The sequence below is a fragment of the Pediculus humanus genome, genomic scaffold (genome assembly GCF_000006295.1).
Source record: "Pediculus humanus corporis 1103172108215 genomic scaffold, whole genome shotgun sequence".
Classification (NCBI taxonomy): Eukaryota; Metazoa; Arthropoda; class Insecta; order Psocodea; family Pediculidae; genus Pediculus; species Pediculus humanus.
Genome location: NW_002987785.1, coordinates 39485 through 50544, shown reverse-complemented (window position 1 = coordinate 50544; position 11060 = coordinate 39485). Strand labels below are relative to the sequence as shown.

Genomic DNA, 11060 nt, shown 5'->3' with positions numbered 1-11060 from the left:
ATTATTATTATTATTATTATTATTATTTATCGTTTTTTTCCTTTTCCCCCGCGCGTCCCCCCGACTGTCTCCCCTCTGAAATCGTTAATATCGAAAATAAATACTCGTTTAAATATTTATAGCAAAAATAAAAAAATTAAAAATTTGTAAAAGCCATTTTTTATAATTATTATTATTATTATTATTATTATTATTATTATTATTATTTATTTTAAATGTTTTTTTACATAAAAAATTAATTTTTTTTTTATAAATAAATAATAATAATAATAATAATGTTAATAATTATTAAAAATTATTTAAAAATGATTTGTTTTTTTTTTTTTTTTTTTTTTTTAAAAAAAAATAAAAAAAAATTTCAATTTGGGTTTTCAAAAAACCTTTTAGGATTTTAACGGTTTTATCCTTTTCTCCAACCTTTTCTCTCCCCCCCTTCACCTGTCCCGAACCGTCCCCAATCCACACACCCATCTCCCCCCTCAATTTCCCTTCCCCCCAAAAAATAGAAGAAGGTTAAAAGTTTGTTTTTATTTAAAAAAAAAAAAAAAATATTAATAATAATGATGATGATGATGATAATGATAATAATAATAATAATAATTCAAAATTTTCTTTTTTTTTTTTTTTTTTTTTTTTTTAGGTTGTTTTTTACCTTACCAGGAAAAATAATAATAATAATAAGATGATGGAGGAAGGGGAAGAAAAATATCGCTTCGTTTGGAACGGAGGGGTAGGAAAAAAAAGATTTTCTTTTTGATTTAATGGGGGTAAGTGAATCCATTTTTTTTTTTTTTTTTTTTTATTAAAAATAATAATAATCGTGTGGGTTTTATTTTAAAAAATAAATAATATATAAAATGTGTTGTATTCGTTCGTCGTTGTAAAAAAAAAAACGTTTTTTTTTCGTTTACGTGAATGCGTGCAAACAAACAAACAAACAAACAAACGAACAAATAAATAAATATATAAAACGAATAATTATTTTCGTCGCGAATTTTCTTTTAACGATATTTTTCACATATATATATATATTTCGAAATAATTATTTGTATATATAATAATAATAATAAAATTTCGAATATAAATAATATAAAAAACCGTTAAGAAATCATGAAACGACGACATAATTATCGTATTTACGTATATAAATATAAATAATATTATTTAACGTTTGTTTTACGTACGTTAAAATTTAAATACCACGCAATAATACTAGAAAAAAAAAGGAAAAAAGGGGAAAAAGGAAAAAAAAGGAAAAAAGGAAAAAAAGGAAAAAAAAAACGTAATTAAAAAATTTTCTTTTCGTTCCACCATTACGCATCGTATCACGTGATCACATTCACATTTTCATTTAAATTAATTTGATTGGTTGAAAGGAAATGACGCGGTTTGACGTCACATACGTCTTCTGCTTTTACACGTGACGTCATACGAATCCGTTGACCGTTAATACTTTCTTTTAATATTGTTTTCTTCTCGCGATGAATCGTTCCTTTTCATTTTTTTTTTTTTTTTTTTTTTTGTGAAACTTTTAGGTTTTTTTTAAAGTTAATTATCCCCAATTGTAAATAAAAAAAGGTTCGTGAGCATTTATCAATTGGATTTTTTCATTTTTATTACCGTTCGATACCTGAAAAAAAAAAAAATAATAAGATAATCGATTGGAAAAATTTCAATTTCGTTTTCGTCCGCCATTTTTATTTTTATTTTTTTCCGTCGTTGTTTAATTTATTTTCTTTAAACGGCGTTCGTTAAAACGTATTTAAAAAATTATTATTATTATTATCACTATTATTAAATTCTTTCATTTTTGAGGTTTTATCATAAAAAAAAAAAAAAAATTTTTACAAACGGTTTTTTATCAAAGACACAAAAGAAAAAAACATATCACGTTTGTAGAGAAGAGAAAGGTTTAGAAAATAATTAAAAACGAAAAACGTAAAATAAAAATAAAAAAAAGGTTTAAGGAAACCTTCTTTAAGCCGCCTTTTAAAATTTTATCTTGTTCCATATTAAAGTCCTTTTTATTATTATTATTATTATTATTATTATTATTATTATTATTATTATTATTATTATTATTATTATTATTATTATTATTATTATTATTATTATTATTATTATTATTATTATTATTATTATTATTATTATTATTATTATTATTATTATTATTATTATTATTATTATTATTATTATTATTATTATTATTATTATTATTATTATTATTATTATTATTATTATTATTATTATTATTATTATTATTATTATTATTATTATTATTATTATTATTATTATTATTATTATTATTATTATTATTATTATTATTATTATTATTATTATTATTATTATTATTATTATTATTATTATTATTATTATTATTATTATTATTATTATTATTATTATTATTATTATTATTATTATTATTATTATTATTATTATTATTATTATTATTATTATTATTATTATTATTATTATTATTATTATTATTATTATTATTATTATTATTATTATTATTATTATTATTATTATTATTATTATTATTATTATTATTATTATTATTATTATTATTATTATTATTATTATTATTATTATTATTATTATATATATATATTTTTGATGTTTTTTTTTAATATAACAATAAAAAAAAAATGACGGATGACTAAAAAAACTAATTCGACGTTTACGTTTGAATAAATGAGATTTTAACTTTATCCGGTTAACGTGTTATTTATTTATTTTTTTCATCGAGTTTTTGCATTCAATTAATTCGTAATGCATACCAGCGTGACACTTCGGCACAAAGGATTTTTTTAATAATAATAATAATAATAATAATAATAAGTCAACGGCCATACCGTGCTGGTCACACCGGTTCCCGTACGATCACCGAAGTTAAGCAGCATCGGGCGTGGTGCAAACTTGGATGGGTGACCGTTTGAGAACGCCACGTGCCGTTGGCTTAAAAAGAGCAAAAAAAAAAAAAAAAAAAATGAGAACAAGACAAAGTAAGAACCAAAAACAAATCTTGTTCTACTGTCGACCTGAGGCAGCTCGACGAGAATGTGAATTTCACTGCTTCTGACCCTGGCCACTCCAAAGATGTTAGTCACCGGAGCCCAGTTCAGGAGACAAATCGTTCCCATCGAAAAAGACTCAGGAAGACCTTCAAGAATTGATGTGGTGCTATCTTATAATAAGTGGCACCACCGAAATTGGAGTATTTGTCCCTAAGGAATCGGGTAGAAACCTCGGATAAATACTTAAAAACCCCGACAAGTAGCCTTGTCGTGTTTAATGGTGGGTAAATTTGAATTTAAAAAAAACAATTTACCCTTTTTTTTTCTTTTCCACAACTATTTTTTTTTTTTATAATTAGGTTTTAAAAAATTTCATTCGCATAACGTTTAGTATTTTCGCGGGGGGGGGGGGGGACTCGTTAAAAAAAAAAAAAAAAGTCGCGGATTTTCACTTGCACGTAATTAAACGTAAACGGAAAAAAATTTTTTTATTTATTTTGTATTTAAAACGTGACGTCATCAATCTTATTGATTTTTCCAAAAAAAAAAAAAAAAAAAAAAAAAAGAAAGAAAATTTTTTGAATTTCCGCTTCCGTTTTTTTTGTAACGGAAATAAATCTCGTTAAATGTTAATATCGCGGATTAATTTTTTTTTTCGCGTTATTTCGCGATGACGGCTCATGTTTTCCTAACAGCAATTAAAATTATTATTATTATTATGTGGGTGTGTGTGTGGGGGGGGAATGGGAGAGGAGGGGAGGGATGATGTAAGTTCGTTACCTGAAATTTGTCGCTCGTTCCACTGTAGGGAAAAATCCTTCCGAGAAAATGTTTCGAATGACCGAAATGTCTAATCCTATAAATTCCGGGCGTGACGTCATCAGGCACGGTCCATTCGACGGTTATTGAATTACCGGGTGTGAAATGATTTATCGGACTCCATTTAATTCTATTAAATAATAATAATAATAATCATCATCATTATTGTTATTATCATTAATATTAATGTTTAAAAACGAATTTTCGTGGTGTCTTGTATTTTCTTACTTTGTTTCCCAATCGGCATCCGTGGCTACAACCATCCATTTATTTTCGCTGTTCAGACGTTCTATCGTGCAATAAGTTTTACCGTGCATTAAATTGTTTCTTGGATTTCCGGCAAGCTGATTTTTATAAAAAAAAAAAAAAAAAAATGAAACGTTTTATTATTATCATTAAAAATAATTAATATTTTAAATCTTTCTCTCTCTCTCAAAAAAAAATTGAATTCTTACAAATTTGGCGCGGACTGTTGTACCGGGACCGGAAACGTTGACCGGTTGTTCCAAAACCGCACCGAAAGTGTATCCGATTTTAGGAAAATCATAAACAACGGGCGTGATGAAGGAAAATTTTTGCGATAAAAGGTCTTGCGGTTCAGGACCAGAATCCATTCTCTTATTCTATTAAAAAACAAAAACAAAAAAAATATGTAAATAAATTATCAAAAAAGAGAGAAAGAGAGAGAAAAAAGGTTATCTCAAATTAACAAATTCGAAAGTTGGCTAAAACTAAGTTGGTAACAAACAACTTTGCCAACTTTGGCCAAAAAAAAAAAAAAAAACAGAAAACAATGATGATGATAATAATAATACTGTAAATTTTCCATTTACATTTCGAGTGTTGATTTAAACATCCGGAAAAAGTCTTTATTTTTTAATTTTTAATCGTATAAAATGTTTGTTTGTTTGTTTGTTTGTTGTTGTTTTCTCTCTCTCTCTCCTCTCTCTCTTTTCGAAAATGGTAGTAGAGTGTTTGTTTGTTTGTTTGTTTGTTTTAAAAAAAACATTTATAATTTAAAATGTGTTTCGTAAACAAACGCAATAAATAGTACTCTACTACGATTTTTTGTTTGTTTAAAAATTAGGACAGGGAATTTTTTTTTTTTTTTTAAATTTTGGCGCGAATTAAATAGGGTCACAGACGACGAATTTTTTTTTTTTTTTTGCACTCACTTGAAAAAGCGCGTTCAGGAGTTTATCGTATTGATTAAGGTAGAGGGTTAAAGTGTGGGGTCCGAATATGGTCGATGCTCCCTCGTATCTTTGAACCTGAAAAAACAAAAAAATTTTTTTTTTAATGAAAGGGAGGAAGAAGAATTTCTCTTAACTTATTAAAATTGACGAAAAGGGTAAAAACCTTCGTTTGACGTTATTAATTTTGATCTTTTACCCCGCCCTCTCCCTCCTCAAAAAAAAACCTTTTTATCGAATTTATTACCCGATCACGATCGCTCGATTTTTTTTTTTTTTTTTTTTGTAAAGTTGGTCATCGGGGGGGGGGGTGGGAAGGGGAAAAACGCCATTTTTAACGAGAATTCGCTATCGCGAAAATAAGTGACAATTATTATTATTATTATTATTATTATTATTATTATTATTATTATTATTATTATTATTATTATTTTAAGATTTAACGTGTGAGAAAAAATGTCAAGTTTAATTTGACTTTTATTTTTTTTTATGTCGTCATCGTTGTCGTTGTCACTGTCGTGAATTTAAAAATTTTCTATTTTAATATTTTAGTAGAAAAAAAAAATATCGTCTGCTGGGTTTTTATTTTCAAAAGTTTTTACGAATTAAATTTTGTTAAAATTTTATTTAAAATAATCCGAATAAATTTTCACGGGATCTTTCTCTCTCTTTCTCTCTCCTCTCTCTCTCTCTCTCCCTTTCTCTCTCTCTCTCTCTCTTCCTTTTTCTCTCTCTTGTATTTAGCAACAAAAATTATTAAAATTATTAAATTTAGAAATTTTTGACTTTATAAGTTGCATAATTATTTTTCTTAGAAAAGAAAAAAAACCGTTACGTTCGATATTAATATACATATGCATATTCGAAATAGAAATTTTTAAATTTTGGCTTGGGGGTAAGCATTATACAATGTCGAACGCGTTGCCAACACAACAAAATTAAAAATATCTGTCGTCTAAAGTCACGTTTAAAAAAAAAAAAAAATGTCGTTAAAACGTTTATTTAAAAAAATTAATTGATAAGATTTTTTCCTATTGTTCGTTCTCGATTTTTAACAGAAAAATTTTTTTTTGTGACTCGTGATAATTCCGCGCCATTTTTTATTCGGATTTTATATTCGAAATAATAATAATAATAATAATAATAATATTGTTTTAACCTGGTATTCTTCGAACGTGGTTATGTAGTCGCTGTAAGTGTTGCTTAAACCCGCGATAATCGGCCAAGGATTAACCAAACCGTTTTCCATCATTCTTTTCGTTATTTGTTTTTTCATTCTTCTACCGGACATTGTCGTGAATTCTCCAGGTACGGCAATCAAAGCGACGTTTCCTATGAGTGCCAATTGAGTCGATACTATGCTCGGTTGCCAATCGAATGGATATTTCATCTGCGGATTAAAATAAAGTTTATAAATCGGGGGGGTGTGGTGGGGGTGGGGGTGGGGGAAAGGGATATAAAAATGCAAAAGCTTGCTCACTCTTCCCGTGGCTAACAATATGGGTTTAGGTGCTTGACATAGAATATCGTTTTCCGTAGGTGATGCCAATATGTTTCTCACGATGTTCCATGTTGGATTCGTGGATAGAGTTCCTTGTTTGAATGAAAATGCACCAGGTCCGTCAACGGTTCCCGCAGCAAAACTGTAACCCATCGCCGGAGGACATCCTTTTACCTGTTGAGAATGAGGTAAGTAACCAAAATAAAAAAAAAAAAAATTGTTTTGTTTATTCGCGAATTCGTTTCGAAATTTATTATTTACTTTAACGGTTTTCCCTTCGGCATTTTTAATTTCGGCTTCCGCTTTCGGCATGTCGACGTATTGGTGAATTATTTTAACAGGTCCGGAAACTTTTTCCGACGATCCCCCCCAAAGTTCCTGAAACAAATTTTTTGTTACGCGTTTCGATTCGCGATATCGATCCATCGATCGATCCATCCATCGATAATTTTCGATATTCTTACTCTCGCTTTTTGAAATAATCTATCTGCGATTATGGCCGTGCTTTCGAACATGTCTTTACCAGGGCCCGATGCTATGCAAACATCTTCCTCGCAAGTACTTCTCATTATATTACAGGGCGATCCTGTTTTTTGACATTTCGGTCCTCTTATGTTGGGCGAAACGTCACCCAAATTCGTAGACGCGAAAGAAGCGACAAAAGGGCCCTAAAAAAAACAATCAAGAAATTCGTTTCTAACATTTTAAAACTTGTTGGAAAAAAAAAAAAAAAAAAAAAAAATTGTTTTGGGGCTCACGTTTCCCAAAAGATGATTAGGATTCATCATTTTTTCAAATTTAATGGATGCATAGCCGACGTTATCGGAAGAAACTAAAGTGTTTGTATTGTTCATGCTAGTCGGATGAACCGGAAACCAATTGATTACTCCCATGGGTACGTTATCGTTGGATATAAATTTTAATTGTATCATTTCCGTATCCGTGTCGTTTTGATACCTGAAAATTTTTTTTTTATTTATTCACACGTCGGAAATGGCGGAGGGGGGGAAGGGAAACGGAAAATATACGTACAAAGCTCTTTCCCATTCCGGATTTTCGAGATATGCCGTAGGACTTCGATTCATGTTCGTATCGTATAAATGACCTTTACTTATAAAAATATTTCCTTTTTTTTTATTCAAATGTGCCATAGATATGCTCTGTAAACAAACAAAAATGGCCGTCGTACAAAGGTTTTCCTCCTCGTCACGTGTTTGTTTTAATATATACTTAAAAGGAAATAATTAAAAAAATAAGGCGGGTAGTAAGTAAGTAGGATTGCTGTGTAATGATTAGCATTCGAGTGCGTAAAAAAAATTAGAATAAAAAACAATGGAATCGATTAACAGAGAGAGAGAGAAGTGTCGTCTTCTGACACGTTAAAAATTCCAAACGGTAAAAATTTTGTACGATTTTTTTACGATGTGAGATTTACGTATATACTCTCTCCGCCATTTTCGAGGGGAAAAGGTTTGTTTGTAGAAAAAAAAATGTATCGAACGCGTCTTCTATTAAAATGAAAATGTCAAAGGTCATGGTAATTATTATATTATTAAACCTATAATAAATAACCTTTGTTATTTTAAACCCTTTCGTTTCCCCCCACCCCCGACGACCTTTTAACCTTTTCAATTTTTTGAGTCGTGTGTGTGTGTGTGTGTGTGCGTGCTCATACCTTGACGATTCCATCGACGAGAGCATCGAACGTTTCTCGGGAAAATCCCTTGCAGGGTAAATCGAATAGGAAATGCATGAGAAAACCACCCGGAGCCGAATGTGTGTGCGTACCGGAAATGATGACGTTTTGCGAATTATACGCATCCCCGTAAATTTCCTTCAAAGATTTTAAAACCTGTGCGAATGTTTAATAACAATAATAATAATAATTAAACAAAGTAATATTATTTTGTCGTAGAAAGATAAAAAGAAAATTCTTATCGTTTAATTAATATTAATTAAAAGACATTTTAAAAAAAAAAATTATAAATTTTAATTAATTAAAATAACGCGCGTTCGTAGAAGATGAGAGAGGGAATTAAAAATTACACTTTTTATTATTATTATTATTATTATTATTATTATTATTATTATTAAATCGAGAGTCGATACAATTACCTGTAATCTTAATCCGTCACCAATCATACCAACATCAACGTTGACAAAAACCAAAATTTGATTTCCATCATCGATTATGTAACTTCTAGCCCATTGTCGCAAATGAAGTCCTTTACCGACTTGTTCGAATTTTCCATAGCCCATCTGTTTTAACAATTAAATAAATAATAATTTCGATCGATCAATCAATCAATCAATCATCGTCGTCCCCGCAATTACTTACAAAATTAATATCGGTTATAGGTCCCGTAACGTCAGCAATTCCCACTCCGATATCATATTCTCCATTGATAAGAAGAAATAAATTCGACAGAAATAAATAAAACGACAGGAAAAACGCGGCATTATTATTATTATTATCACGATTAAATTTTTCGTTAAAAATTAATAAAAATTGCATCGCGTTTAATTCCTCTTCATTAACTATTTAATTAATTATTATTATTATTATTATTACGATTAATTATTTTTAAAGCCCGGAACAAAAAATTTCTGCTCTTGCTGCTGCTGCTTATTGAATAAAAAATTTTTACTTTCAACCTGAAATGAATTTAAGAGAAAATAATAATAATAATAATAATGATAAGACTTTTTAGAAAACAGGTACGGAAAATATTATTTAATAATACCTCGTTTTAAATAAATTAAATAAATATAAGTCGTCGATTGCGAGTAAATAAAATTAAACGTTTTTTTTTTTTTTTTTAGCAAAGAATAAATTCGATTTTTTTTTTTAAATAATAATAATAATTAAAACGAAATCGAAAACAAAAACTTCACTAAAATAATAATAATAATAATTACTCGTGATGTACGTAAATATTTGCGAGATGTTTAAGACGTTATTCCATCACTTTCAGGTACTCGTCGACGACTGATACATCACGATTGTCATCAAGTTCTCTACCCCGTGATGGGAATGGACAAGAAAACTTTGTTTTTCAACTCGAAGGTAATATGTTTATTAATAATAATAATAATAATAATGATAATGATAATAATTTTCTACATCATTTACTACGTTTATACTATCGAATTATCAACGGTTCGTTGTCGTCGTCATTTGTTAAGCGTATTAATTTAATTTGACCAAAAAAAAAAAAAAAAAATGTTTTACGTCATACGAAAATTTAAAATTTTATTATTATTATTATTATTATTATTGATTTGACACGTTCGATTCGTGCGTTCGTTCGTTTGCCTTTAAATAAACACAAAAAGGGAAAGTTTTGAGGGGAAAAAATTTAAATTTCGATTAAATGACGTCACATAAAGTGCGTTCAGAAATCGTCGGTAATTAATTTCGTTCGATTACGCATACGTTTTTATCGAGGAGGAGGAGGAGGAGGAGGGGGGGAAGGAGATGAAGTAAAAAAAAAAGAATATGGTAGCTAACCGGGTAATTCCTTGGCATTTATAAGAAAACTGGTTTTTATGGTTTTTATGTTTTTTTTTTTTTTTTTTTTTTTAGCAAGGTTAAAATATGTAATATTTATTCACTCTTAATGAGTAAATGGAAAGTGTGACAAAAATGGTTTTTAAACTTCTAAGTTAAGTAATAATAACAATGATGATGATGATTGAGTATAATAAATTTAAAACGTAGACGATAGGCAATCGAATAATTTAAATCAATAAACGTTCGGGAAAATGTTTTCGAATTTACTTTGAAAATTAATTTTTATTATTATTATTATTATTATTTGTTTTTTTAAGGTTTAAGAAAATTTCTATTTGTTGTTTTCATTTTCATTCATTCAATCAATCATTCGTTCGTTCGTTCGTTTATTCGTTCGTTTGTTCATTCGTTCGTTATTATTTTTAATCCTTTTTATATTGTGTCGATTGTAGCGCTGTCGTGGCTTACATTAGAACTAAAAGAAAAAACAAAAATTTTCCTTTTTACAATTACAACAGACAAGCGTGTAATTAAAAAATAATAATAATAATAATAATAATAATAATAATAATAATTTTGGATTACGTCGGTCGCCGTCGTCGTCTGCTTTTTAAAATCCTCAATGAATTTTTTATTTTTTAATAGAAATTTTTTAAAACTTTGATAAATTTTCGTCGTGGTTTTAGCGGGGAGGGTAGGGGAGGGGAAACGTAAACACAAACGCGTGAGGATGATTACGGTTTGAATATTTTTTTTTCGTTAATAATAATAATAATAATAATAATAATAATAATAATAATAATATTAAATTATCGACGGTTATTTTCGCCATTGCGTAAATTTTTTTATGAATTAGTCGTGGAACGAGACGATTATGATTTAACAAAAAAAATAAAAAAAAATTTCGAGTATGATTCACGCAAGAATTTGTTTTGTAACAAACTTGAAAAGAAAAACAAAAATGTCTGTTATCTATGTAGGAAGCAGAAGAAAAAAAAAAAAATTAAATTTTATCT

The 11060-nt window shown here is 28.0% G+C and overlaps 1 protein-coding gene across 1 annotated transcript; it reads right to left on the bottom strand.

The window, feature by feature from the left end:
- Positions 1-3695: 3695 nt before the first annotated feature.
- Positions 3696-9045, bottom strand: Phum_PHUM445580 (Neutral ceramidase precursor, putative; the record flags this gene model as incomplete). Its single annotated transcript, XM_002429599.1, has 13 exons — positions 3696-3966; positions 4065-4180; positions 4292-4459; positions 5012-5107; positions 6189-6419; positions 6510-6704; positions 6792-6908; positions 6995-7198; positions 7289-7487; positions 7563-7690; positions 8206-8382; positions 8646-8789; positions 8869-9045. The coding sequence occupies 13 exons, from the start codon at positions 9043-9045 to the stop codon at positions 3696-3698; spliced, it is 2223 nt and encodes a 740-aa protein (XP_002429644.1).
- Positions 9046-11060: the final 2015 nt, after the last annotated feature.